Raw genomic sequence first — 25,873 nt, 5'->3', positions numbered from 1 at the left:
TTTTGATATAAGTAGAATTATTTATGAAGATCTAAATGAATATCTACAATGTTAATTGATTAAAAAAAATCTATGTGAGTTGAAAAAAATAAATTTGGGAAGGCGGACACTTGTCGCATGGAAGGAGAGAGGAGAGAGAAAGAAAAGATGGATAAGAGAATAGTGAAAAAATATAGAGTATGATAATTCTTATTTAAAGATTTTATTTTGTAGGGGCCAATTATGGTGGATAACGATTGGCTGAGTGGGTTTACATAACTTTTTTTAAGAACAATTATTTTTAAAATAGAAAAAAATTAAAAAGTCATAATTGAAAGAAGAAGAGGAGAAGGGACCGACAATAGGGCCTCGTTGACAGTCACCACTCCTCAATGGAGTAGCTAACAGTTTTTGTTATTATTAACAACCCCAACTGGGAGAGGGGGTGGCCTTTCAAGAAGCTCCATCAATCGCAATTTAATGTTGCGTTTGGTTTCATAGTAGAATTTTAAAATCAGATTTTGATTTTGAAAAAGAGTGGTATAAATGGGATCCATCTTTTGACTTTGTATGAGTTATGTTGTTTTGTTGTGGAAAAAAGTGGTATAAATAGGGTCCACTCTTTAACTTTGTATGAGTTATTTTGTCTTGTAGTGGGTAGAGTTAAGTTAGAATTATAATTCTAAAATAACACTATGTAACCAAACAAGGCCTAAGGAACCCCTTTCTTCCTCCTTGCTATTCACAGGCTTCTTTTTTATCTTTTGTTTTTCTATTTTTGCTTTTTAGAAATAATTTTTTATTAAAAACTTTCGGACACACACTTTGCCAATTTCCATGCATCGCGTGACACCCTTAGCCATTTCATCTCCGTTAAGGCGACAAATTAGTTTTCTTGGTTGAAAGTGACGGATGAACTCACGTTGTGCCAAATGTGATGCAAACTACAAAATTTGTGAATTTTCTAGAAAATAAATTATGCTAAAAATTAAAAGAAAATTTGTAAAATTTTATAGTTGAAAAAGAGAAAGTGTAAAACTTGTTATTTTGGGTAATTTACCATATATAATATCACTCTATAAAATGCTGTAGATATTCGATTTCTAATACATCTGTTAGATAGGCCGTTGTATTGGAAAGAACAAAAACATCTTTGAATACTCAAAGTTTCATATATGAAGCGAGTTTTCAAGAAACTGCGAACTTGTTCATTCCATGACCCCTTTTAACTGAGACAGTAGTCTAATGTTTGAAGTAAGAATCAATTTGATACGAGACATCTAAGTCATACAATTAAAGAGATCTATTCATTGATAAGAAAAAGAAAAAAAAATGTGAACCAAGGACTTTAATTTAATTAGTTTATTTTTATCTCTTTTGCTTTTATCCAAAACTTCACTACAGGTTTTTACATGTTTGAAGAATACTAGATTTTTATGTATAACGTGCAAAAATAGGCATGTTGGGTCTTTGAAACAGTTCGAATCATTTTGATAATAATCAGTTTGATCTGTTTTACCAAGAAGGTCCCTTGTTTCGATCATGGAACATATGAAATAAATCAAAAAATATATTTTTGTTCAAGAATGAAATCTTATTGAAAATGTCCATATCTAGTTCATGCTTCGGAACCATATCACATCCCGGATACCCTCCTTATTTGGGTTGGGACCCTATTCAACTCTTTTGGCTTCCATTGAATCGAGAAATATGTTTGATTGTGAGGTTCCCATAATATGGCTATGGAAGAGGATGGTAAAACTTTACTGAGCGTGCATCGTATCAAGGTGATGGGCTAGGCAGCAATGCTAGGTCCATCCCAATGAGCCATTTATCGAATTGTTGCTATTGATGTTTGATCTCGAAGAGAAAGCCTGAGCCTGACGGATCATTCCTTTCTTTGAGATACAAAATAGGGGATTTCAATAAGTCAATTCTTAGAAAAATCTTGAATGAGGCCATTTGTACTTACTTCAACAAAGGAAACACATCATTTATTCGAGGAGTTTTTTCTTAGCCAAATTGCCTAAGGCCTATGCTTTTTTGAGCCCAATCGATGATTTCAATTCTCTAATTGAATAATTTTTTTTCATTCGATAATATACAAAATTCACCTTTCTCTTTATATTGATATTTTGATTTTCAGCCTTTTCAGTGAAGCTAATACTTGTTGAATATTTTGGTTTGATATTGCTTTACACCCTCGGACACAATATATAGGTAACATAAAATCTTTAGTGAATGGGAAATTAGATCTATAACTTTTTGAATGCCATAAATTTTCGATCTTATAAACTTATAAATGAATTGTATATTTAGACATTACTAGATGAATGGGTCCATACGTATAATGTGTCTCGGAGTATTATGAAACAATCCTAAAACTTTCCGGTGCAAACTGGGATTTTCCCATAATATTGACGCGTCTCTCGGCGGCCGGTCCATTTTATTGGAATCATTTCGTCGAACAGTTGAAATCATATCCACCATGACCGGAACTATCGTTCGTCTCCCGCCATTTTCTTCCCCTCCGACGACCTCTAGCGGCGGGCGCTGCTGCTCCCGGCGGAGGATATCCTCTTACGTCGCCTGCGCAAAAGGAGTTCGGAAACGAAGCCCCGACGACTACCACGCCACTGTCAGGGCTCTCAACTCCAAAGGTCGCACTCCCCGCAAATCCCTCGGCCAGGTCCAGCTCTTCTCCTCTATTTCCGAGCAAGACATCCTTCAGTTGAAACCAGGCTCCCCATTTCATTATGCTTCTCTTTCTTCTCTGACAGAACATGAAGAGGACAGTGAAAAGTGAAACATGATAAGTACTAATAGTCGAGGATGATTTCTTCAATTTTCATACTTGACTGTCGAAATCGTACTTTTTTCTGGATATAAATTGATTCTACTAGGATTTTGCTATTGAATTGGAGGAGAGTTATATTGCTTCTGATTGCTGCCTGCTACCGTTTTGCAGCATTACATGTTGAGCAATGAAATCAACGAGCAGCTAGCAGCTGCGGCTACCGTGCAAGAAGGGGACTTTGTGTTGGAAATTGGTCCCGGAACTGGTTCGCTCACTAATGTCCTCATTGATGCCGGTGCCACGGTTCTAGCAATCGAGAAGGTTCTCTATGCATCCTCATCAACTTTAGAACTTTTAGCTTGGAGATAGGATCACCTTCTCGTGTTTGCATATGAAGCAGAATGTAGTCGTAGGTGTGAAAACAAGCATGCATTTTGGACCCCTAGGAAGGAGGAAATGGCATATTTTTGCGAGATGGATAGATTTGAGTGATTTACTTTATCTTTGTTCTGGGATTCAGGATCCACATATGGCTTCTCTTGTAAGTGAAAGATTTGCAGGCACCAAACAGCTAAAGGTAAGTTCTGAAAATTGTCTCTTCATCTGTCACAAGTTATTTCGGCAACTAAAGATTTTTTCCTCCCGAATGTGTAGGTTTTGCAAGAGGACTTCATCAGATGTCACATTCGATCCCATATGGAATCATTGTGGGCAAACGCAGAGTCCAGTGGAAAATCTAGATATGCAAAAGTAATACTGAACTCTGAACACTGTATATGGAATTTTTTGCTGCAAAGTCACATCCATTGTTGAAGCTTTGCTAGTTTTGCAATTCATTCCTGGAGCTTCGGCTTCCAACTTTTCTTGCTCGAGAATAGGTTTTATATTTTTAAAATGAAAGACATAGCCTAGAGCTCACTTCATGAACCTCACGCTTTGCATAATTTTTTCTGATACTTGTATTTACCTGTCATTAAAAACCTTTGATTGAAGGTACAGGACTGCATAGTCTTTACTGCAGAGAAAGTATTGCTATACCATTACCGTTGTTCCCATTATGAATGGTTCTCATAGTTCAGAGTCTGCCCAAGTTCCATTTCTAGGCACTTTCAATGCTCCACTCTGACCAAATAAACATTGTTTCCACTTAATGTGTCCCTCCATTGTTCCATGAAACTTCAGTTGAATGGTATGCTTTTTGCAGGTTGTATCCAATATTCCCTTCAACATAAGTACAGATATAGTGAAACAACTCCTTCCAATGGGTGACATCTTCTCTGAAGTTGTTCTCTTACTTCAGGTAACTGCCGCCACTTGCCAGGAAAATTTCTTAGCATTATGAATATGAGAAGTTTTTACCTTATATTCTATCTATTATTTGTCCAATCATCACATCTACATATTGATGTCACATGATCTGCCAATTAAAGTGGATTGTCTTTTTATGTCATCTACCTTCCGTCCAAGCATTTAACTCGTGGTTATCTCCTGATAAAGTAGAAGATTTCTAGTATTTGCAAGACCATGTACAATAAAGAATTTCAACTTACTTCTTAAAGTCATAACAAAATATGTGAAGTAATTCACTTTTGGTCAAACTCAAAGAATTCTACTCCTTGGAGAAGCTACGGGAATGTGATGTAAAAATTGCAATATATGTACATTACTGTTTTTACATCCAAACATCTGATCTCAATTCATTAACATGCCTGCTTAGTCTTGTTGAAACTTTTGGATGTTTCTCAGGAGGAGACAGCTGTCCGCCTTGCCGTATCATCTCGAGGCACCTCTGAGTACCGGCCAATAAATGTCTTTGTGAATTTCTATTCAGGTCTTTCCTGCATAATATTTTGTTTCCGGATTTTTTTTTTCTTTCGTTAGAATTCCTGCAGGTCAAGTTTTGGAAAAAAAATATCCTTAAGTTCTTTTTATTTTACGTTAAAGATATTTGACAGACAGTTATCTTTGGAAGCTTCAATTTCTGATATTGTTGTTATGGAGAAGTCACTGGTTTTTCAAATGGAAACTTCCTAGGTGGCTGCTTTTCAGGGATGTGGAAACTTAGGTGTGCATTTTTAATATCACCATACTCACTCTTGATGTCTTTCCATTTGTTGTTTGACCTTGCAGTTCCCAAATACGTAATTAATGTCCCAAGATCAAATTTCTTCCCTCAGCCTAATGTGAGTATGTCTCATTCCTCTAGAACAAGATGCATACTTCTAATGTAACCGGGACCCCAAAAAATAAAAATATATATGCATACTTCTAACACAATATTCCTAGTTCGTGCTCACCAATGTTGGTTGTCTCTGAACTTTGACGGGCTTCTCATCCTTCTCAATTGTTTGTGATAGATCTTCTTCTTTTGGTTAAAATCGTAAATTTTTTAAATGCAAACTACGGTGCTGGGAATTGACCACAGCTGACGACCCTGGTAACCCCGCCCAAACCACTAAAGCTGAATGCCTGGCGGTGGTTCATGATGGAAATTATGGATTTCTGAGGACCAACATGCTCATTAATGGGATAGATTACAAACGTACAAGTATTAGTTCTGGAAGAGCGGATGCAAGCTCATGCTCAACGATGCTTATGGATGTTAGTCATTAGTCGGGCGATTCAACATTGACATCAAATCTCAGACTAATACATGGTTCCCATTTGAGTTAACCTGATTTTCAGTATACTATTATGATGCAAAGTTTGAAGCACATGGGAATAACTAACATTCATCTGAACATGCTGCTATTAAGTAAGATCGCAGTTGAATTGCATAACGGGTTTCATTAGGTTGATGCAGCTGTTGTTTCCTTCAAGCTAAAGCAAGAAGCTGACTATCCTCCAGTTCCCTCTACAAAAAGCTTCTTCTCAATGGTAAGTCTGATCTATAATTCATGATGTTTCCAGCTGCCGTCTTTTCTGAATCTATGATATGTTAAACGCAGGTAAACTCTGCATTTAATGGGAAGCGGAAAATGCTGCGGAAAACGCTTCAGCATCTAAGCACTGCTGCCAACATCGAGAAGGCACTTGTCGATGTTGGTTGTCCTGCTACAGTAAGTATATCACCAAGGTGTATAACCGATGTGGTCTGAAAAATGGGATTATATCTTCCACTCTTCTCATTCTTCCATCCCAGGATTTTTGCTTATGAATCGAGATTCCTCGATCTTCTGTGCAGTCGAGACCGGAGGACCTCACAGTGGACGACTTTGTGAAGCTGCACAACTTGATCACCACAGTATAACAGCATTGACTGCGATATCTTCAAAAGCACTTGTCGATGCAACAACAGGCAAAATGGGGCAGGGAGGATGGATCTCCTTTACGTCAGTTTGGACATTTCCTCTATCAAACGCCGAACACAAAATGGAAGAATGTCCCGACTCTCAGCGTAACTTGCAACCGAGTCTCCTCAGCCTCCTGGTGAAACTACTCCATAAATCCATAAGCTGTGTCTTACCTACCTTCGAGCAGGCTGGTGAGGCTGAGAATCACAGAGAATTCGCTGGCAGGGCATTTATATATCGGTTTGGGATTTGCTGTATAGTATGTCATTCGATGAGACTCTAACGTATCGGTCCATCGAATATATGCAAGCAGCTAATAGTTTGAGCATCCGAACCGAGAAGCGTTGATTCTACTTCCCTTCATCTTCCTATCAACCACATATGGGAAACAAAGAGGCTGAATTACCCAAAAATATATATATATATATATATATCAAAACTGGGCATCCAAAAATAAAAAATAAAATAAACTTTTCTTCACAGACAACAACCGGAATTGCCATCCTTCTTGTTCCTGCAATGCAAATTGTCACCCGTGAAATTGGTAGACGAGATCAAGAGCCCTCCGCCTCGTGGAGTAAGGATCGAAACCCGTCCCTCCCAACCCGCCGCCACCTCCGAGCCCTCTCTCCTCCTCGTCCTCGGCGGCGGCCGATGGGGAGAGCGGCCGCTTGGGCCGCTTGTTCTTGATGAAGCAGTTCCGCATCCTCTCCTCGACGCGGTCGATCGAGGTACTCCTCGAGTCCTCCTCTGCCTCCTCGTCCTCGCCGACCTGCATCGGCTCGGCGGCGGCGCTGCCATTGTGGGTGGCGGAGGAGAGGGAGTTCTCGGCGGCGGCGGAGGCAGAGGGACGCGGGGGCGGAGGAGGAGGCACGGGAGGAGGGGCGGCGAGGAAGGATGAGAGGGAGTGGTGTGCGTGGTGGAGGGTGGAGTGGATTTGGTGGAGGAGGGCCGGGTCCGAGGTCGCCGGGAGCTGCCGCGCCATAAACGCGGCTTGGTCTAGCGACACTATTAGCTCCTGTACGCGATTGGCTGGCGATGACGATGCCGTCATCGACGGCCCCGACATGATGTTATGCTCCGTTCTCTCTCCCTCTCTCTGTATGTAAAATGATGGAACTGAGCTGGAAGTGGGAATTGAACAGGACAACAATGGCGGAAGTGAAAGTCAAGAAGAAGAGGAACCGAGTTTGGTTTTCCCCCCCCCCCCCCCCCCCCCCCCCCCCCTATTATTATTGATTTGAGATTTTTTTTTTCTCCTTGTATAAGGCATCATTGGGCTTTGCCCCGTCCTAGAAGGGAAAGCCCAACGAGCCAGAGGCCCAGAATGGCACTCTCGGGAGATTTTCCCGAGCCATCGATCTAGTTTTCAGAACCGCACCGGTCATCGAACGACTTGAGTTGCAGTTTCATGGTATGTTCATAAACAAGGTCGACCTTGGATCATCTGCATCTATCGAGCTTCGGAAAATAAAGACTTAGTTAAGATGCTAAATTTGGTAGAATTGGCTAGGACGGGTTGTTGGAATGTAAAACCTGCCAAATCACTGGATTAAACCGGTAAGATCCATCCAATTCTCAATAAGAACTGTCTGGTTTTTTTGTACGTCGACATGCTTATCCAGCTCTCCGTCTAAGTTCGGGTTCGCCAGAGCTTCAGTAGGCCATTCCCATCTGATATTATTTCTATAAACATATAATAGTTCATTCGGGAAAGTTGCATTAATATCAAAAGATCGGATCCATTCCCACAATTTGATTCTTTATTGTCTACAATCTGTTTGAAGAATTTTCTCCACGAGCATCAGATCGGACATGCCGATCCCAATCCCAAGTAATGCGATGATCAACAAATTGGCGGCGTCTGATAAAAAGGGATTGCTTGTGCAGCAAGGAAAAGCACTTGAATCTGCATGTATATCGTGGGCATTGGTATGACCACCAGGTGGATTTGTGGATGATTAATGATTACAAGCTTCGTCTTCGGTACATCTTGATCCATAATCGATATCTGAATAGCAGAAGCCCGAGCCGTTCATCAGGATTCCTAACAAGAGTTTCCTTTTAGAAGCATTTGGTGGTAGATTTGATTGAAATAAACCCTTGCCATTTCAGACAAGGTTTACTTTCATGGACAGAATCATGCTAGAAACTGGAGGGCCAACCTTGTATGAGCAAAATTACAACGAACTCGATTTGCGCATCATCAAGCAAAGTAAGGGTCTTCCTCCTAGGCAAGTACGTATGCAGGAGTATATCAACGTGAGAATCTATATGGATTTTGTCAGCAAAAAGATCATCAGCACAAACACTGACAACTTCAGCTCTCTAGCAGAAGAAAGTCTTGTGTGTAACCAGTATTACCATCTACCTACCATTTCAGGTATAATTGAGCATTCTGTACAGGAAAACATTTGTACTTATATCATATGTACACCTCCCATCAATAAATCTCATGCTTCTGCCAATGCCCGAGCCATTTGCTGGTTCCAGTTTTATCATGTCTGCAAATACACCGGATCATCCGCCTGTTTCAGGTTCCACAGGAATAATCTCGTGAGGACTACTGGAGGAAGATAAATCGGGGTGATTGCGGCTATTGCTTCTGGTCCCTTCTGAACTCTCGATCCCTGGAAGAAGCCATTAATGGGACCTGGTCACCTGGGAATATTGGCGGTGGCAGGACCCACATCCTTCATTCCAATCAAGTCTATTAAGGGTAGGCGACAGACCGGGCAAGTAGACTGCCTCCGGAGCCAAACATCGACGCAAACGAGATGGAAATTGTGGCCACATTTTGGCATGATTCTAAGCACTTCCTTCTCTTGGTACTCGCCTAAGCATATTGAGCATCTGCAGGCATATGGAACTATCTGTAACAGACTACAAAGAAGGAAAAGGCTGGTTTTTTCTATCGCGTCAGAACTAATGATTTCTGACTTACTGTGCATCTTCTGCGCTGAAAGTGTCTCGACTGAAATTCGTTGTCGCGATTTTTTCCACCAGAACCGGTTCGAGGCCAGTCAACTGATTCTGCTGCTGTAAGTGAAAATCACAATTCCATTAGAATCCCGATGCTTATGCAAGTTCTCATCATCCATCCACTTCAGCGGACGTGAATTTTAACAGAGAACAACTCTAGTGGTCTTAAGTTTCGAAAAATTCACGCACAATATTGCTGTTTGATCAGAATATAGACAAGGAGAATGAATCGTTCTTATTTTACCTGCTCCACATCAATCGTTGGATCGACCTCTAGCACGGGCCGGGATTGAGCTCTCCGGAGCCGACGACAGAGCAGTCTCATGAAGATGAACGAGATGAAGAGCGCGCTCAGCCCGAACCCAATTATGGTCGAAACTTTACTAGACCCCAAACCCATCTGGGCACCGAAGGATTTCCCAAGTCCTGTTTGAGCTAAGCGAAGAAGCAGAGAGAAGAATCACGACATCAAGACGCCCCGTACGGCGTAAACTATCAGCTGTGACTGGGAAGGCCAGTCAAAGAAGAAAGTTCATCCATTGCATACTAATCTCTCATTTCTGCAGTGTGCGAAGGGGCTTCGTTGGGAGGAGAGGCGAAGAGAGACAAAAGAGTCCATTTTGGTTTGCTGTTGGATTCATTGTACAGAGAGCAGTGGGGTCCACTGTTGGAGATCAGATGGACAATAAGAATTGAACGTCTGTGATTTTATCTGACGGTTGATGTTGGTCGACAGTTAGGCGGCGGAGGAATCTTAACGGTAAAAAATTCCCAACAGATTCCTAGTCCTACGTGGCTGTTGGAGAATCCCTACGAATTTGGGATAAATTTGGACAGCCCAGCCAACACCAAAACAATTGGTCCTATGGTTTTCGCTTTTAGAAAAGAGATAGAAAATTTGCTTAAGCTGTGAAGTTTCTTGTGATTGATGTTAATGAACAATTTTTTTTCCTTTGGGGAAAGATAAAAATGGACTATGTTATAATTAACCACGAAGCACCGGGCTAAAGACTTCGTCCTGGCGCACATAACACGGGCTCCAGCCACAAAGACTTTACTCATTGATTTGATGAACAAAGTCAATCAAGGAGGGTTTTTTTTTCTTTTTGGCAACATTTTCATGTCGAACGCCGTCAGCTACCTTAGACCATCCCATTATGTTGCGGGATATTAATCGCTCCTTGTGGGGTTACAAAGGTATGGAGGTACCTTACTAGAAATTTCACAAGAATTCCCTTCCTCCATTTTTTTTTATCCCCAGAATTGGATTATTTTAATGAAAAAAACAAGGAATTTGGACAAGCAAGAATCTGCATAACACGCATGGTCTGATAAGTCTACCGTTCAATACCACAAAACATGAATTTCAAGTGACTTGACGTTATCTCATTCAGAGATTCATTCAAACCAAGAAAACAGAAGGAAATAAGCACGAGTTCAGAACATCGTCCTGCAACTGAAGTAGAAGATGAACCGATCACTTACTCTGCAATCCGAAGAAAATAAGCTCGAGTTCATGGGTATAACTTTTAAGAGCTAAAGCAGAAACTAGCAAGTATAACATCATCCTGCAACTAAACACCCATATCAACTCATAAACCAAAATGGTACATATATTTATTAATATTGCCAATCTCAGCGCTGCTCAAACTTCGAGTCGAGGCCAATGCAATGCAACTAGATTCGTTCTGATGTCAGTAGCATAAACAATCATTTATTGACCGAAAAAGATAAGACGAGTTATATTGAGACCTCAGTTTACATTATATAGCCAAACATGTTGCCGGATATACTGAATTGAGACAGATGAGCTGTTCACCAAACTGAACTTTATTCAGCAAACCATCACTCTCCCCATATCAGCGAAAACCAGAACAAATCTCAAACAACACACACATTACATGATATAAATTCCATCAGTAAACTGATAGCAGACTCCAACTCACCAAATGAGATGCTCCGATCGAATTTTCATCACTCCACTGCAGTCCTAGAGGGGACGTGGATTTCCTTGTAAAGACAGACGTATGGCGCATCGCAACCAATATACGGTCCCGTCCACCTTGCATTGTCAATGTAGCTCGCATCCCAGACCGAGGCGTACAGGAACATCGGCTTATCCGGGAAAGATTCCCCTGGCTTCCGATCCTCCCTCCTCACGACCTTCTCATCGATCAGCCACTCGATGAAATCCTTGTCCCACTTGATGACGTACTTGTGGAACCCATCCGAGCAGTCGAACCCCAGATCGTGAATCTGTTCTCTGTTCCCAGTCCCTGAAAATGAAGAAGGGACAGTCAGAAAGCAGATACCATGTGGGATCAAATCTCCATGATCTATCTACTTCACACACGACTCGATTTCGATTCCCGGGCTGACAATGTCGATCCACATTAACTAGATTGAAAGCACTAAGCAAATGTTCATGGAGATCTAAATCAAACTCAGCACAGCAACGAATAATTGGAGCTTCCGAAGGAAAGAATGGTTCGGACCTGTGGTGTAATAGTTGGTCTGTACGATGGTCCTGTCTTTGCCGAGGAACTCAAAGTCGATCTCGTCCTGGGACTTGTCCCCCTCGAGGGAGGAGAGGTAGAGGTTGAAGTTGAGGCCGCTAGTGTTGCCGCCAGGGCACTTGATGTGGGCGCTGAAGGTGCCGTACTGGAACCGGCTGGTGGTCCGCCACCGAGCGCCGCCGCGGTGGTCGTAGGTGAGGGCGATCGAGTTGGACTCCGCGCAGTGGTCGCAGGCCTCCGGGGTGTAGTCGACCGCGATCTGCTTCAGGGGCTGGGTCTCGTGGTGGAGCGCTGGGTCCGCCATTGAAGAGATCTCCTGCTGAGTTCAGTGAGCGAGTGAGACTGAGGGTGGGTAAAAGAAGCATTGAAGAAGAAAGGGCCTTGGGTTGGCTTTCGGGCTGTTGACTAAACTCTGGGTTGGGCTTAATTGAGCCCATAAATATTAATGGGCCGAGAGACAATATCAGCCCAAGCTCAAAATAGAAGGATAAAGTACTAATCTGTAATTTCATAATTTTGGCGCATTTAACCCTTTTTTTAATCCAAAATTCATGGCATTTTATAGGAGTGATTACACTATTTTGATCATTTTTATAAATGAAATCTGTATCAGTTTAGCATAAGCTAGTTATTGATGTTCAAGTCATGTGCCTATCGTACTACTCCGCGGTATAAACAAACCAATAGAAAAATACATTTTTGATGCATAATCATGCGAGTAATGATGTTGGTTCTGCAGCACGATGCTTTTTTTTTTTTCCCTATTGGTCTGTTGTACCACGTGACATCTGCAATGGAGGTGGTGTACGTATTTAATGTCTTTTTTAACTCACCCCAAAAGGTGAAGTTGTCATGTTGTGCCCGCCAGCTCCTTCCATGACGCCTTAATCATCCTTAATGACACTTTTCTTTATGATCTCATCAAAAGAGAAACCATATATTCATCGCGGTTTAATTACCTAGGTAATTGATAATATTTTCCACAAAAACTAAAGACTCTATCCCGTTTGATTTCGAGATATAATTTTAAGGTTTTAACTCTAACTTTAACTCTACTCACTACACAACAAAAGTCAACAACACAATTATTACTTTTTTATTTTTTTTTTCAATTTTTTAACCATTCAATTCAACTTTTAATAATAAATTATCTCAACTATTTATTACTTTTCACATTTTTTCTCATAATTCAACATCACAATCATTATAAATTAATTAAAATTAAAACTCAACTCAACTTTATTCTAAAACCAAACGCAGCGTGAGCAACTCCAGGTGACAATTACTCGTTAGGCATGTCGGAGACACAAACCGATGTGTTAAAATATATATGCATCAAACGACAATAGCAAACCACTAGAATTTCTATTTTTTGGCTGGTTTTCATGACTGACTTAGCTGACATGAATGAGTTAGTCAAATGATATTATCGAGGTTAAGTGGATTATGTCAGCAATAAAGCAAAGGGTTAATGGACAATTATTAGCAAGTTTCAACGCTCTTGCCAATCAGAAAAAGTTCATCATGTCAACGAAAAGAGAAACATTATTTTGTTAATTAACCCTTTTTACTTCTGACTCATTCCTTTGAAATCTTCCATTTGACCTCAACGATCATACTCTTTTGCATGAGATATATTAAAAACTAAAAATATATTAATTCAACTTCTCCCTGGATAAATAAAATAAAATTCCAAACCCTGGCGAAAAAATGGTGTCCTCTCGAATAGCTAATTTCCCCGATTGAGAGCAGATGGTGATCTAATATTACAATTGTCTATTTTAAAGTATTAACTTGTTAGATAATGGTGGTGTTTATTATTCATGACTTAAAAAAGGATAATTGCAAGTGTTGTTACCGATGGAAAATTGTAAGAATAAAACTACTAAAAAACTAATTGCATATTTATGAAATAAATAATTCATTAATATTTGAAATACATAGTAAGTAGAAATAACTTTCATAGTTATTACTTACCCCCAAAAAAAAAACTTTCATAATTATTTATCAACCTGTTCGAAAAGAATCGTATTCATAATCATCATGTTTAACTAAAGCCACAATTTGAGAATTGCTCATCAAACACTATTAATTCTACTTGAAAAATTATTTAAAAATGTGTTTACGAGATCTTAGAGTGCACTCCAAAACACTCTAATCCTCGCATTTACTAGCTATGGTCCAAGAGGAAAAAAGTGCATAAAGAAGTTTTTTATGCATGGCTTGGGCTTGCTCATCAAATTAATTTCAATCGGCTCCAGAAGAAATGCATGCAGTCGGTCGCCGTCTTCTACACGCGGTTTGATATTGACTCTCGGAGGAACACCTAAGAAGGCCCGGCAGGCCGTTCGGATTTGGCTCGTGCGTTTGTCCGATGATACACGGGATATTGCACCTGCAACATGATCCCTGAATGAAAGCAGAGTTGAGGCCGAAAACAACCCTCTAGCTAATTGACAAAACCTCTCAATTCCACTCCAGAAAGAAATAAATTCCGGGGAATCTAAGGCAAGAGTGTATAAGTTCGGATGACTATAGTCGTAATCCGAAGGGCCACCGAGCTTCAAAGTCGAGACAAAAGCCTCTGCAACTTATTTATTTATACAAATATCAAATGCTCCAAATCGAAATCTCGTGTTAAAACAAATTAATAATCCACGAGTAATGCCACGATTGTGTTCAAATAATACAAGCGATAGCCATTTTCTCCCGACCCCCCCAGTGGCATTCGATGCAGCCGACAGAAACGACAGCGTAACGGAGTCATGGAGCCCACGAAAATCATTCCATCCCCAAGGGCTACACTCCAAACGGTGACCTGCCACGTCACGCTCTCCCGCCGGATTTTAAAATTCCGATCCAACGTTCCAAACCAGTTTCTTGATTTGCAACCCGACAAATCCCGACCGCCTTTTGTCTGTCTCCTTCCCTCTGTACTCTCTCCGGGGAGAGCCGTTTGGCTCGGCTAATTTCGAGGCCAAGCTTGCATATAACTGAAGCTCAACTAAAGCTCGAGGAGTGAGGTCGAGGAGATGGTTGATCCGTCGTGTAGAGATCGAGATAACATTCTGTAAAATTTAAGACAAGATGAAACTAATCGTAAACTATCTAGTAATTTTCACACCATCATGTGTTTTCGAATCGTAGTTAATCTTTGTTCATAACTCGAGCTTTAGTTCGCTTTAATCTCCTTTTGGTTTCTTTATTGAGAACTTACTCATGCTCTTTCTAAATCGCATCTAGGTTCTTTTTTTTTCTATTGTTTTTGTTTAGTAAACAAAGAGTTCTATTTTTTCGGATGAATTACAGGGCGTCGAAGCCCAATTTTATAGTTTTATCTTATATTTGATTTCAGATATTCGGTATAAGTTAAACTTTCCCTTATTTTTTTATCAGTAACGAGAATGAATGGGTTTGTTTTACCTGCATGATGCCACGATGGTTACTGGTTACGCATGATTAACATTGAGTGCGATTGATTACATTATATATATATCAGCTGCCACATGATGATACATCCATAGATTTACCCGTGGGGTCTAGTGAAACATATTATATATTGGGATTACTCTTTTTTGCTCAATCGTTAATGAATATATTGGCATTACCCTCCTCATTAATTAAGAAAAGGAAAATAAGATAAAGGATGCCCCAGTAGATAATTGGTGGCATTTTCTTCTAAAACAATTGAAAGTTGGGCAAATTGGGATCCTTTTGTTGAGTATATTATGTAAAACTTGATGAAAATCCGCGCTTTGCGCATGAATGATTAATAATCTTTTGATAGAAAGTAATATTTAAAATAAATATATTACGAGATTTTAAAAAAATTATCGATTCATAAATTGTTGCAATTGCAAGTTAAATGAGATTATTAGAGGATCATTGATTTTTAAATCTAAAAGGAAAATTTTAATGCAAAATTTACAATGGAGAGCGATGGAAAAGGCTTAAGTTGTATTACGAATTCTTTGTTCCAAAAATTTTCTAAAAAAATCATAAAACTGTATAAACTGGGTAAAAAGTAGTTAATATTAAGAGAAATATTCTTAATAATATAAGAAAAGAAAATTGGAAATATAAAATTCGATGTATATCGTGATGGACATGGTCTTCTTTTTATGATTAGCTAATGCTATCCTCTATCAATCTTCCCTAATTTGTTCATCAAACAATATAAAGCTAATCATAGAAATTTTCAATCGAACAACATATATTTATCTATAAAAAATTTAAACACACTTAACTACTCTTTAACGTGAATATGCTAATACACATCAAAATAAAATTAACAAGATTGTTTATAATAAATAACCAATAAAGCTTGGAAGGTAGAGAGGAAACGTTGCATAAAGCTTGGAGGAGAGGAGGAGAGGCAAGAATATTTGCATGTTGTAGGGATTTTTGTTTTTTGGGTGAATTTGGGCCCGCTTGGAGTAGGGATTTTATAGTTAAATATACGCACAGTTTCCAATTAATATAGTTACCTTATAATATAATTCTAGAAATACACTTAGACTTACTAACTAATATAGCATTGCAATATATTTCTTATATAGAATATGCGATCTATATATGTATTGATATAATACGTTCAACATAATATATAGCATTGCATTGACTAATATAGCATCTCTCTATGTTCAACTCGTGCAGGGTATATATATAAATTGCAACAATATAAAAGCTTCATGAATAATAGTTAATGTATATAATCTACTGCATATTTTGTTCTCTTGTATAGATTCTGTTGAGCTATATGTAAATAAATATATATTCTATTATATAATTGATTATAAAAATTTTCTAACACATAAATGATGACGTGGCAAAGCGAGAGATCTTTGTTTTCTATTTTTGATGATGCGATGACGTGAGAATTGAGATCATGCTTTATTTTCATATATATATATATATATATATATTTGAAAGTTGGGGAAATTGGAATTACCTTTCCAAGCAAAAAAAAAAAAAACAAAGAAAGTTGGGCAAATTGGGATCCTTTTGTTGAGTATATTATGCATACATATATATTAATTAATAACGAGGTTGGCCAAGTGGGCAATAAATTTTAAAGTAATGGAAATGGACGATGAGGACAATTATCTCTTTTTTTAGAAGAAAATGGATCCTTTCCACCAAATTGTTTTCATGATCAACGTAACTAGGGAGCTTAACATTCATAATGATTAAATTTCATATATGCTACTGTCTGAAGAGTTAATTACACGGTAATAGAAATTGATAACTCAATTTACCGTCATGTTACTATATTCAAAGACATAGCAAAAATCAAGTGTATTACCTTAATGAACTATATCGTAAGCACACCGTGGAAATATCATTGTCAGCCGAGGGCTGACACCATATCCTTTAGACTGGAATATATATAATCATGCTGTGGCACGGCTTGTACACCATAGGACAGCCATGAACAGATTACCAAGAATGCGGCTCTCCAATCACAAGCCTTTGGTTTGTTTAATTTTCCATACTGCTGATTCATATTTTTATGATGTGATCGTACAGTGTACGATCGGATCGGTTCTTCATTCTAATAGTAAAATTTGTAGTTATCTTCCTAATCTCTTGTATATGAGCCGAGCTATTTAAGCCGACACTCGAACGACATATAAAATACTAAACCCTAGCCGATCTATCTCAATTAATGTGCTAACTAATGATTAATTCTCTCAAATTTGCCCACATCATGCACCCAACTGGTGCTTTATTTAATGGGAAAAAGACACAGATATAATGCCGACGAAAGTATATGCTTTATACTCGATATTCCTCCCGATCGAGCTCACCACTTCTTGGGGCTAGACCTTATATATACACACACTCTCACTCTTATATGATACCACCCACCCACCATATAACTCAAGCAAGTTCTGATCCTCTCTGAGCTGACAAAACCCTAGCGGGTTCACTCTAAAAACTTTAATCATGGCCGGATCTGAAACCACGAAGAACAAAAACAACATCGACGGCGAGAACAACTGCAACAACAATCATAACGTTTCCGCCACAACAGCTGGCACCGTCTCGTCCATGGCACTGCCTTCTAAACCAGCCTGTCGGAGGTTCGTTGGGGTCAGGCAGCGGCCTTCGGGCAGGTGGGTGGCAGAGATCAAGGACTCATCTCAACGTGTGAGGCTGTGGCTTGGGACGTATGACACTCCTGAGGAGGCAGCCCGAGCGTATGATGAAGCCGCCCGTGCATTACGCGGCGAAAATGCTCGGACGAATTTTGCATCAATAAGTAATAATTATGGTCCGTGTCAGCAGCCGGCCAACCTGTCTAGGCCGGTCAACAACTCATCGCACGGGCTAAGTTTCTCATCCCTGAAGGCCAAACTAAGCAAGAACCTTCAGAGTATCATGGCCAGGACCACAGAGAACAAGTCGTCGAAAAGTAGGGTTAGTGATCACTTCACCTTTGCTAGCATATTCCACTTTAAGGGCTATCACCAATACCAAAACCCACCTGACATGAGGAACATGGACAAGGTGGTGCAACCAAGCATCATCGTACCATCACATGTCGTGGATGATTTCGCTGACCCGTGTTGCTGGGACAGCTCAAGCTTGTCCGACTGCAGCTGTGAGTGGGCCGGGTTCCGGCACCCGACAGGGTTCGACTCTGACGGGTCATCAGACATTGGAGACGTCAGAATCGGGGATCATAACGGGTTCACAGATTGTCAAATAGCAGGCTGGATGGATAGCCCTGAGTGGAGCTCGTGTTCAAGCAGTGGTGAGGGTTCGAGGAGCAAGAGGTTCAAGGTGTCTTCTTCCGTGGTCATTCCTCCGACTTTTAGTGCATGCGGGTCGCCGTACAACAATAATATTGGCCCTGAGAACTGAAAGTGAATATATATGGAGCCATGGGAGGTGCAAATGATGTGTTACTGCTTACACCATGACCGAGCTTCTATATGAATTGGAGGGTAAGAAAAGCATGCAATATTGAAGCTTCAGATGATCTCTCAAGTTTCTTAAAGTGGTGTTGTGTACATAGAGAGAGAAGGAAAGACAGAGAAAGACACTTCATTTAAATACAAAATAAAAATGTCCAAATATAGTAAAGTCTAGCTAAAGTGTCACATGTGGAAGCTAGTGTGTGACATGCATGATGATGAAGAACTTAGTGTTATCTTTGTTAAAGGGAGTTCAAGTAGAAGCTCAAGACCTCTTGTTACTTTTCTTTTGGCTTAATTTTAATTTACTCCCTATACGGAGGTAATCTCAAAATACAACCTGTAATTTCACTTATCTCAAAATGTACGATCTTAGTGAATTTAAAACCCCCAAATACCTATCAAAAGATGGTGTAGCGCAGTAGCACGCGCCCTCACCTATTAATCTAAGGGTCGCAGGTTCGATACCTAATGGGATTATCTGTGTCCCTTTTAGTTATTTAAGATTTTTTCTTTTATTATACTAGGCCTTGAGTCTCCTTTGTAATCGAAAAAATCTTCAAATACCTTAAATTGTTTGGATGGAAAGAGGATCATATGCAAATTCAAATGACCCTTTGACAAGAGCACAATCGAATCGGAAATTATTTACCTGGGGGCAATCCTTTCGTCGTCTTACAATAAGTTCTCCAACTTTGCCTAAAACATAAAAGTATGAAGATTAAATTTAATAACATTAGTTTTCATCATTCCTTTTTCATATAATTTCTCAAGTTCCATTTCGAAATATCCCTTCATCCCTTACGTACCTTTATATTTTATTGAAAAATATTTTATTCTATATTCCATCAGTAAATGTTTTCATCGTCAACCTACAATTTAATATGTATTTTTATGTCACTATTTGATAGTTATAAGTATTTAAAACTATCTTCTATTATTACATATTTGATTACATTTATCATTCCTATAAAATTCATAAATCCAATTTATAAAATATTACTAATTAAAATTCTAAAAAATGCAGAACTAATCCTAATATAATTCTTGAATTTAATTTATAAAATATTAAATAGAAATACTACAAATCATCATTTGGTAATACATTGCAATATATTTCATAAAATATTTATTAAAATCTATAAATGCAAATGCCTGCACAATGTCCGAGCAAGAACACTAGTACCTATATATTTCACACACATGAACAACACACAAAACTCATAAATCCAATTTATAGATTTATGTTAAGCACATACATAAGTAGCCTCACTAGTGTCTAGTCGTGCTAATGTATGGATACACGCTCGCAACTTCATATGCTTTTTCTCATTAAACATTTGTACTTCTCTAATAGCACGTGGAAGTCTTCAGGGAGTTGATATGATTTCACAGTGGGCACATTTTGAGAATCCGAAATAGCTATTTCAGTTGGAAAGACATCAAAACTGACTCAGATTACCATAAAAACTAGTTTTTCTTTTATCAATATTACCATAAACTAGTAGGTGTTTTATTGCTGAATAAATATAAGCGTATCTTATTGCGGAGATCAACTACAAATACATGTACCAACGAAGTGTAGCTCAGTTAGTAACACACTATTGTTTTAAGCACTAAGCCATGGGTTTAAGTCTCATTGGAGACTTGAGAGCAAATAAGGGGGGAAGGTCCCTTATTTATTGACCAAATTGCATTAGTAGTACTTTAACTATAGACTTGGGGATTAGTGGTGTTCCTCTAATACCTCATTGGAGTCGTAATGACGAGCCTAGGTCCTCGGGTTATGGTATAGCTATGCCTCAAATCGGAAATTCTGAGGACGATTCGGTCTAATATGGTTAAGCCCTGTGGGGTTGTTACCCTAGTTGCCCTCTCCCTTTTCTCATTAAAAGGAAAAAAAAAACTACGAATACATGTTTTCAATAATGATTGATCCCATCATTGATCCCCAATGCATTAACCAACTATTAGCAAGCATACAATCAACTATTAGAGCTTATAAAAGCTTCGAAGCATTGGCCTAGGAATAAGGAGGAGCGCAATTATCCATGTAATTTCAAGTTTGAATCTCCTTGAAATCACTTGATATGACTTGCCATATTTATCCGTTCCGTGTGTCGTAGGGGGTGCGGGGGACCTGGAAGATTAGTTGAGTGAAGCCCGAACTCCCTTGGTAATGAAAAAAAATTAAAAAAACTAATAAGCATATATATTATATGCAGTACAAGTTGGAAATTGTTAAGCAAAGTTGTTTCACAATAAAAACTAAACCAACGTTGCAAAATTTTTGCAAAAGTAATTAATGTAACATTTGGACCACTCTCAACAGACATCAGTGGTACCAAAATCGTCACAATCAAATTGTTGATTTAAATAAGAAGTAATCAACCAAATATATATTTTGTTTAATTAGCACTTCCATCCAAATATACGTATATATATATATATGTATATGTATATATGTAACCTCCAAGCGTACTGCCAATGATTGATTGCTAATTCGATTGGATTCGGGCAATTCTTTAACCGTATGAAAGGTAAATATCGTATGGCTTGAAGGGCGCAGCCAAAAAAAAGGTCACCAATGTACAGAAGTTACGTGCTCTGTTCCTGTTGAAGATGCAAAACTATTTGATATATATATGCATCAGATAAATTAATTCACGAAAATTTTGTATATAATTACATGTATTCTTGAATGTATATTTTCTTTTTGGTAGATATAATTAATAGCATCCTTTATAAAATACAGAAAAGAATTTGATATAATTAACAGCGTCAATCCTTTACAAAATACAGAAAATAATATTGTGCATCATAGAGAAATCATATATAATTGATCTCATATTGATTACTATGTGTTAGGATCTCGGTTTTCGGACCTTAATCACGTACAAACTACGAGTCTCGAGCGACCTGCAAAAAGGGGAAGAACGGGAGGGAATCCTGATTTTCCTCTCCGATGCTTAAGTGAGAATGTGTCGAAGAAAGGTAAAAGAATTGAACTAATGGTTTATAGGCACCTTGAGAGCTATTTATAGGAGTCTCAAGATATATGTATTGGGATATCGTAATATGTGCAAAATATTTAATAACAAATAATAAATAGATGTACTTGCCATATATGTAGTTAGAGATAGAATAATATCTCATATGATATATTGATAAAATATTCTATAGATAATATGAGAGATATTAGGAAGCGAAGGCCCTTTAATCCACTTGTGTAGAAACCAGAGGCCTAGGCCTTAGAGAGTTGGGCAGCAATGACGGTAATCACGTAATGCGAGCAGTTTGTCAAAGTTGGAGCCTATAAACTGAAACTGATATTCAAGTATTCAAAATGCATTGTTAAGTATAAGCAAATCCTCAAAGTAGAAAAACTATATGCCTAGAGATAAGTGAAGCAAATAATGCATAAAATGTAAGATCACTAATGAATTACTCCTTGCGGAATGCTTTCTCGAGATGCTCTCTGACCAGGGTTGCGAGAACGAGAAAGGCTTCACGAGCGTCCCTCTCGACCCCATTGTTGAACAAATGATCGCAGGTGTCCCGCTTGAATAAGCTTCTCCATGTCGTTCTCCAATGCCTAGTAGCGCTCAGTGTCATATCCCCAAGCTTTATGGTAACGATAATCCTTGTTGGACTCACAACCTAGGTCTGTTTTCTTGAAAACCTTTAGTGGAGTGGCTAGGCCTTGGCACTCAATTTCATTGAGCATAGTAGACCTGGATGAATTAAAGGGCATAAACTTCTCAAACTGCGGATGTGGGCTCGCTCCGCCTTTTTATCACTTATGGGATGGTCCTTTTGCTTCTCTCCCGCACGTTTATTCTAACTCGAGAGAGATTCTTCCAATGTTATGAACTTCTAAGCACGAGCTGCAATATCAGCAAAGTCTTGCGGAGGTGTAACAATGAGACTCTTCTTGAGCCCCCTTTCCCGAGACTTCTTTGGAAGGCAGACATCGCTTCGCGAGGGGTCAAGCTCTCTATATTAGTGGCGACCTTGAAGAAGCGCTCGTACCATGCTCAAAGCGTTTCTCCCCCTCTCTACTCCATGGTGCATAGCTTGTTGAGGTCGCGTTTCCCTTGCCGAGTCGCTGCGAACCTCTGGATGAACAACTCTTGCAGTTGCTTGAAGCTGGTGATAGAGCCAGGAGCCAGTGAGCGAAACCAGTTGGAGGCAATCCTAGTGAGGGTCCCAAGAGTTAGCAAGCATTAAAGGCTCTTGGAAGCGCTTCTTCTGAGAAGTGATGTGATATGGCGACGCACATGGTTGACAGGATATGTTTTTCCATCAACAAGAGTTATTTTGAGGAAAGTTAAATTTACGAGATACCTTGGTGTTGAGAATATCCTGCGACATAGTTGATTCAAGGTCCTCGTTAGGATATGGAAGGCCTAGCTGCTTCCACTCAATGTCTGAAAGGCTTTTGCAATCTTCTCCTTGATGAGGCATTGGACTTCTTTGGGAGAGAGAACCATAGCTGGTCCAAGGGAATTGTGATTAGGTAAGGCATACTGCGGGGCAAACTCTTAAGGCTCCTTTCGCGAAGGGGTTTAGGCTGACGCTTAAAGGAGACAACATCTTCTTCTAGTCGGTTCAGTCTTTGGGCCACCGCCACATGATTGTCCAAGTTAGTTTGAGGCTCTTAAGAGGTCACGATGATTGCCTTCACGATTGCTCAAACATCAGGCTCTAGATGATCCAGTTGAACCACGTTCGAGTCGTGTCGTGGTGGTGGCGGGTCTTGACAAGCCGACTGCTCCGAATTGTTGGATGCCACCTGTCGTGGAGGATTTGGAGCCCCTCGAGTCCTGTCTTTCTCGGCTTGAGAGGTGGCCACACTTCTAATCAAAACCATTGTTTCTTCTCAGTGGTGGAAAATAATAGATGCGATGACTTTTCGTGCCATTTCCCACAAAAGGCGCTAATGTTAGACTCGATTTTTAGACCTTGATCACGTGCAAACCACAAGTTTCGAGTGACCTGCAAAAAGGAAAGGATCGAGGGGGAGTCTCGATCTCCCTCTCCAATGCTTAAATGAAAATGTATAAAAAAAAGATAGAAGAATTAAACTTAAGGTTTATGGGTACCTGGAAATGTATTTATATGAGTCACGAGATATCTGTATCGGGATATTGTAATCTGTATAGAATATTTAATAACAAATAACAAGTAAATGTACTTGTCATATATGACGTTAGAGACATGAATAATATCTTGTAGATAAGATATATACATCAGTAGAATATTTGAGAGATAATATCAAAGATATTAGGAGATGTACGAGAGAAATATCATCAATAGGATTTAGTTATTCAATTTGGAGTATCAATGTGAGCCAAAGACGGTAAGTCAGGTCGGGCCAATTTTTTGATTCCTAATAGTTTTCATCTACTTATAATTCCTATTAAGATTTTTTATTGTGTGTATATATTTTCAATAGAAACATCTCGTAAACAAGGTTAAAAATATGGATATCCCGGCATAATTATTGTAAGTCTATTAAAAAAAGAAGAAGGTACATTGCCATTATCATGTTAAAAACATATTCCAATTGATTTATCATTATATATGAGCATTTCAGCTCATGCATGAAATATAATACATAAGAAAAGATACGTCAAATTTTTATGAAAATGAGGGAATAATTGACCAAAAAAAAATTCACGAGTTCATTACCTAATATATATTTTTTCTTTTGGTTAAAGCTAATAATAATGTTATCGTCATTTCTATACTGTGCGACCTCCGGGGTCCAGGGCATTGCAACAAGCCACATGTAGAAATTTTGATCGATTAGTGGACATAAATCATTTTCGAATCATCAATTGGGGGGTGGCTGTCCAATGGAAATGGCTGACTTCCAAACTTTAGCAAGCGATAGGAATAGCCTTTTCGTTATTTTGGCGCTAGGAGGCAAAGACAACACACACACACACACACATATATAGTATTTGCTCAAAAGCATAATTATTAAGTAATATAATTATTGTTGTGCTTACAATTTAACAATATATCATGACTCTTCTTTGATGATGTGGCTATTTTTAAATTCTAGAGCGTTTGTATTACTCACGTAATGTCTCTTGTCAATACGTACTTGACGAAAGCTAATAATAACTAATAAAAATTCTCACCAAAGAAAAAGAATGAAAGAAAATGCGAATTGGAAAAGTTATGAGGAAAACGCTGATGATTCCAGCCATCGCGCCCTCTTCCTATGTACTATGGAGAGATAGCAACTGAGCTTATACGATGCGGATATTATGGGAACTATATACGTACTATGATGTAAAATCATAAATCATATCCCTAACATATTTGCAGTGATATCGAAATGTTAAAATCATAGTTATACTATTAAAAGATTACAGTTATTCAGCCCTCATTAGAGAATTATAATGAATAAAAATTATAAAAATATAACGAATTACACTAAGAATGGACAATCAAATGAAAACAAAAGGAATCAAATGAAAATTAAATTTCCTAAATCTAATACTTTATTTATCTAATTTGCTTTTTTTTTATTAAATGGACTAAGAAATCAAGTGGGTTTGTCATTGGACTTGGGCAGTGAATTAGAGAATGAACCTAAAATTAATTCTATAGATATACAAAAAAGGGTAAATTACACAAAAAAAAATCCAAATTTTGTAAAATGTCTCAATTTTGTCATAAATTTTGTTTTGTAACAGAAAAAACCATAAGTTTTCTAAAATGTCTAAAAAATGACCTCCGTTATAACTTCCGTCAATTTTTGCCTACGTGTGACCTACGTGGACTATTAAAGGGACCCACCATTAGCAACAAAAATTGACGGAAGTTATAACGGAGGTCATTTTTTAGACATTTTAGAAAATTTATGGTTTTTTTGTTACAAAACAAAATTTAGTACAAAACTGAGACTTTTTACAAAATTTGAATTTTTTTTTGTAATTTGCCCAAAAAAAAGTTGTGGTGCAGTTTCCCTTCACGCTTTTTCATTAAAATTATATTCACATCGCACTACGGTGATTTTCAAATTTAAAATCTATATCCACATCATAATCATTTAGTGTGGTTACAGGGTGCAAAAAATGATCTCCCTATACGCGGATATGGTTTCTTATTTGCAACACCCCTACTTTCTACCGAAAGAAAACTATAGTAGCTAGTGCAAATGGGGCCATCACTCACATCTCTGAACGTTTATTATGAGCTCGTTCTTTACTAGTCACACACACACATATATATATATATATACACACTCTTCATTTGAATAGAGAAACTATAGTAGCAAGTATCATGAATTTTTGGTCCTTAGCATAATTGCTAATACCAAAAAATGATGTCCCCAGGCGATTGGATCACGCAAAAATCCCAACT

At 38.6% G+C, this 25,873-nt stretch overlaps 5 protein-coding genes across 7 annotated transcripts; 2 read left to right on the top strand and 3 right to left on the bottom strand.

Moving 5' to 3' along the window:
- Positions 1–2,365: 2,365 nt before the first annotated feature.
- On the top strand, positions 2,366–6,399 carry LOC116199718 (ribosomal RNA small subunit methyltransferase, chloroplastic). Of its 2 annotated transcripts, none has more exons than XM_031530193.1 (10): positions 2,366–2,668; positions 2,948–3,097; positions 3,297–3,353; positions 3,431–3,526; positions 3,981–4,076; positions 4,523–4,607; positions 4,907–4,963; positions 5,580–5,653; positions 5,725–5,835; positions 5,961–6,399. In XM_031530193.1, exons 1-10 carry the CDS (start codon positions 2,468–2,470, stop codon positions 6,024–6,026), a joined length of 993 nt encoding a protein of 330 aa, XP_031386053.1. In that variant the 5' UTR covers positions 2,366–2,467; the 3' UTR covers positions 6,027–6,399. The 2 variants fall into 2 exon arrangements, with proteins under 2 accessions (XP_031386053.1, XP_031386044.1); XM_031530184.1 differs by having other exon boundaries at positions 2,369–2,668; positions 4,907–4,959; positions 5,570–5,653.
- LOC116199742 (WASH complex subunit 1) lies at positions 5,357–7,297 on the bottom strand. The gene is made up of 2 exons (XM_031530216.1): positions 6,561–7,297; positions 5,357–6,437 (listed from the first exon to the last, which is right to left on the bottom strand). Exon 1 carries the CDS (start codon positions 7,136–7,138, stop codon positions 6,599–6,601), a length of 540 nt encoding a protein of 179 aa, XP_031386076.1. The 5' UTR covers positions 7,139–7,297; the 3' UTR covers positions 5,357–6,437; positions 6,561–6,598.
- Positions 7,298–8,322: 1,025 nt separating this feature from the next.
- On the bottom strand, positions 8,323–9,663 carry LOC116199750 (RING-H2 finger protein ATL5-like). Of its 2 annotated transcripts, none has more exons than XM_031530234.1 (3): positions 9,296–9,663; positions 9,014–9,105; positions 8,323–8,922 (listed from the first exon to the last, which is right to left on the bottom strand). In XM_031530234.1, exons 1-3 carry the CDS (start codon positions 9,449–9,451, stop codon positions 8,727–8,729), a joined length of 444 nt encoding a protein of 147 aa, XP_031386094.1. In that variant the 5' UTR covers positions 9,452–9,663; the 3' UTR covers positions 8,323–8,726. The 2 variants fall into 2 exon arrangements, with proteins under 2 accessions (XP_031386094.1, XP_031386089.1); XM_031530229.1 differs by having other exon boundaries at positions 9,014–9,108; positions 9,296–9,658.
- Positions 9,664–10,708: 1,045 nt separating this feature from the next.
- LOC116199732 (xyloglucan endotransglucosylase/hydrolase protein 9-like) lies at positions 10,709–11,911 on the bottom strand. Its single transcript, XM_031530205.1, has 2 exons — positions 11,547–11,911; positions 10,709–11,327 (listed from the first exon to the last, which is right to left on the bottom strand). Exons 1-2 carry the CDS (start codon positions 11,869–11,871, stop codon positions 11,026–11,028), a joined length of 627 nt encoding a protein of 208 aa, XP_031386065.1. The 5' UTR covers positions 11,872–11,911; the 3' UTR covers positions 10,709–11,025.
- Positions 11,912–17,516: 5,605 nt separating this feature from the next.
- LOC116206622 (ethylene-responsive transcription factor CRF2-like) lies at positions 17,517–18,437 on the top strand. Its single transcript, XM_031539402.1, has one exon. The coding sequence runs from the start codon at positions 17,517–17,519 to the stop codon at positions 18,435–18,437; it is 921 nt and encodes a 306-aa protein (XP_031395262.1).
- Positions 18,438–25,873: the final 7,436 nt, after the last annotated feature.

This window comes from Punica granatum, chromosome 1 (genome assembly GCF_007655135.1).
Source record: "Punica granatum isolate Tunisia-2019 chromosome 1, ASM765513v2, whole genome shotgun sequence".
Taxonomy (NCBI): Eukaryota; Viridiplantae; Streptophyta; class Magnoliopsida; order Myrtales; family Lythraceae; genus Punica; species Punica granatum.
This window is presented reverse-complemented; position numbering and strand designations above follow the sequence as displayed.

Excerpts from the sequence above, each read along its gene's own strand:
- LOC116199742 (XM_031530216.1), bottom strand. The coding sequence starts at position 7,138 with ATGTCGGGGCCGTCGATGACGGCATCGTCATCGCCAGCCAATCGCGTA.
- LOC116199750 (XM_031530229.1), bottom strand. The coding sequence starts at position 9,451 with ATGGGTTTGGGGTCTAGTAAAGTTTCGACCATAATTGGGTTCGGGCTG. Across the intron at positions 9,109-9,295 it reads CAACGATTGATGTGGAGCAG|CAGCAGAATCAGTTGACTGG; the intron begins GTAAAATAAGAA and ends TTTCACTTACAG. Across the intron at positions 8,923-9,013 it reads TTCAGCGCAGAAGATGCACA|ATGCTCAATATGCTTAGGCG; the intron begins GTAAGTCAGAAA and ends ATATGCCTGCAG.
- LOC116199732 (XM_031530205.1), bottom strand. The coding sequence starts at position 11,871 with ATGGCGGACCCAGCGCTCCACCACGAGACCCAGCCCCTGAAGCAGATC. Across the intron at positions 11,328-11,546 it reads GACCAACTATTACACCACAG|GGACTGGGAACAGAGAACAG; the intron begins GTCCGAACCATT and ends CTTCATTTTCAG.
- LOC116206622 (XM_031539402.1), top strand. The coding sequence starts at position 17,517 with ATGGCCGGATCTGAAACCACGAAGAACAAAAACAACATCGACGGCGAG.
- LOC116199718 (XM_031530184.1), top strand. The coding sequence starts at position 2,468 with ATGACCGGAACTATCGTTCGTCTCCCGCCATTTTCTTCCCCTCCGACG. Across the intron at positions 3,354-3,430 it reads CAGGCACCAAACAGCTAAAG|GTTTTGCAAGAGGACTTCAT; the intron begins GTAAGTTCTGAA and ends CCGAATGTGTAG. Across the intron at positions 5,836-5,960 it reads ATGTTGGTTGTCCTGCTACA|TCGAGACCGGAGGACCTCAC; the intron begins GTAAGTATATCA and ends TCTTCTGTGCAG.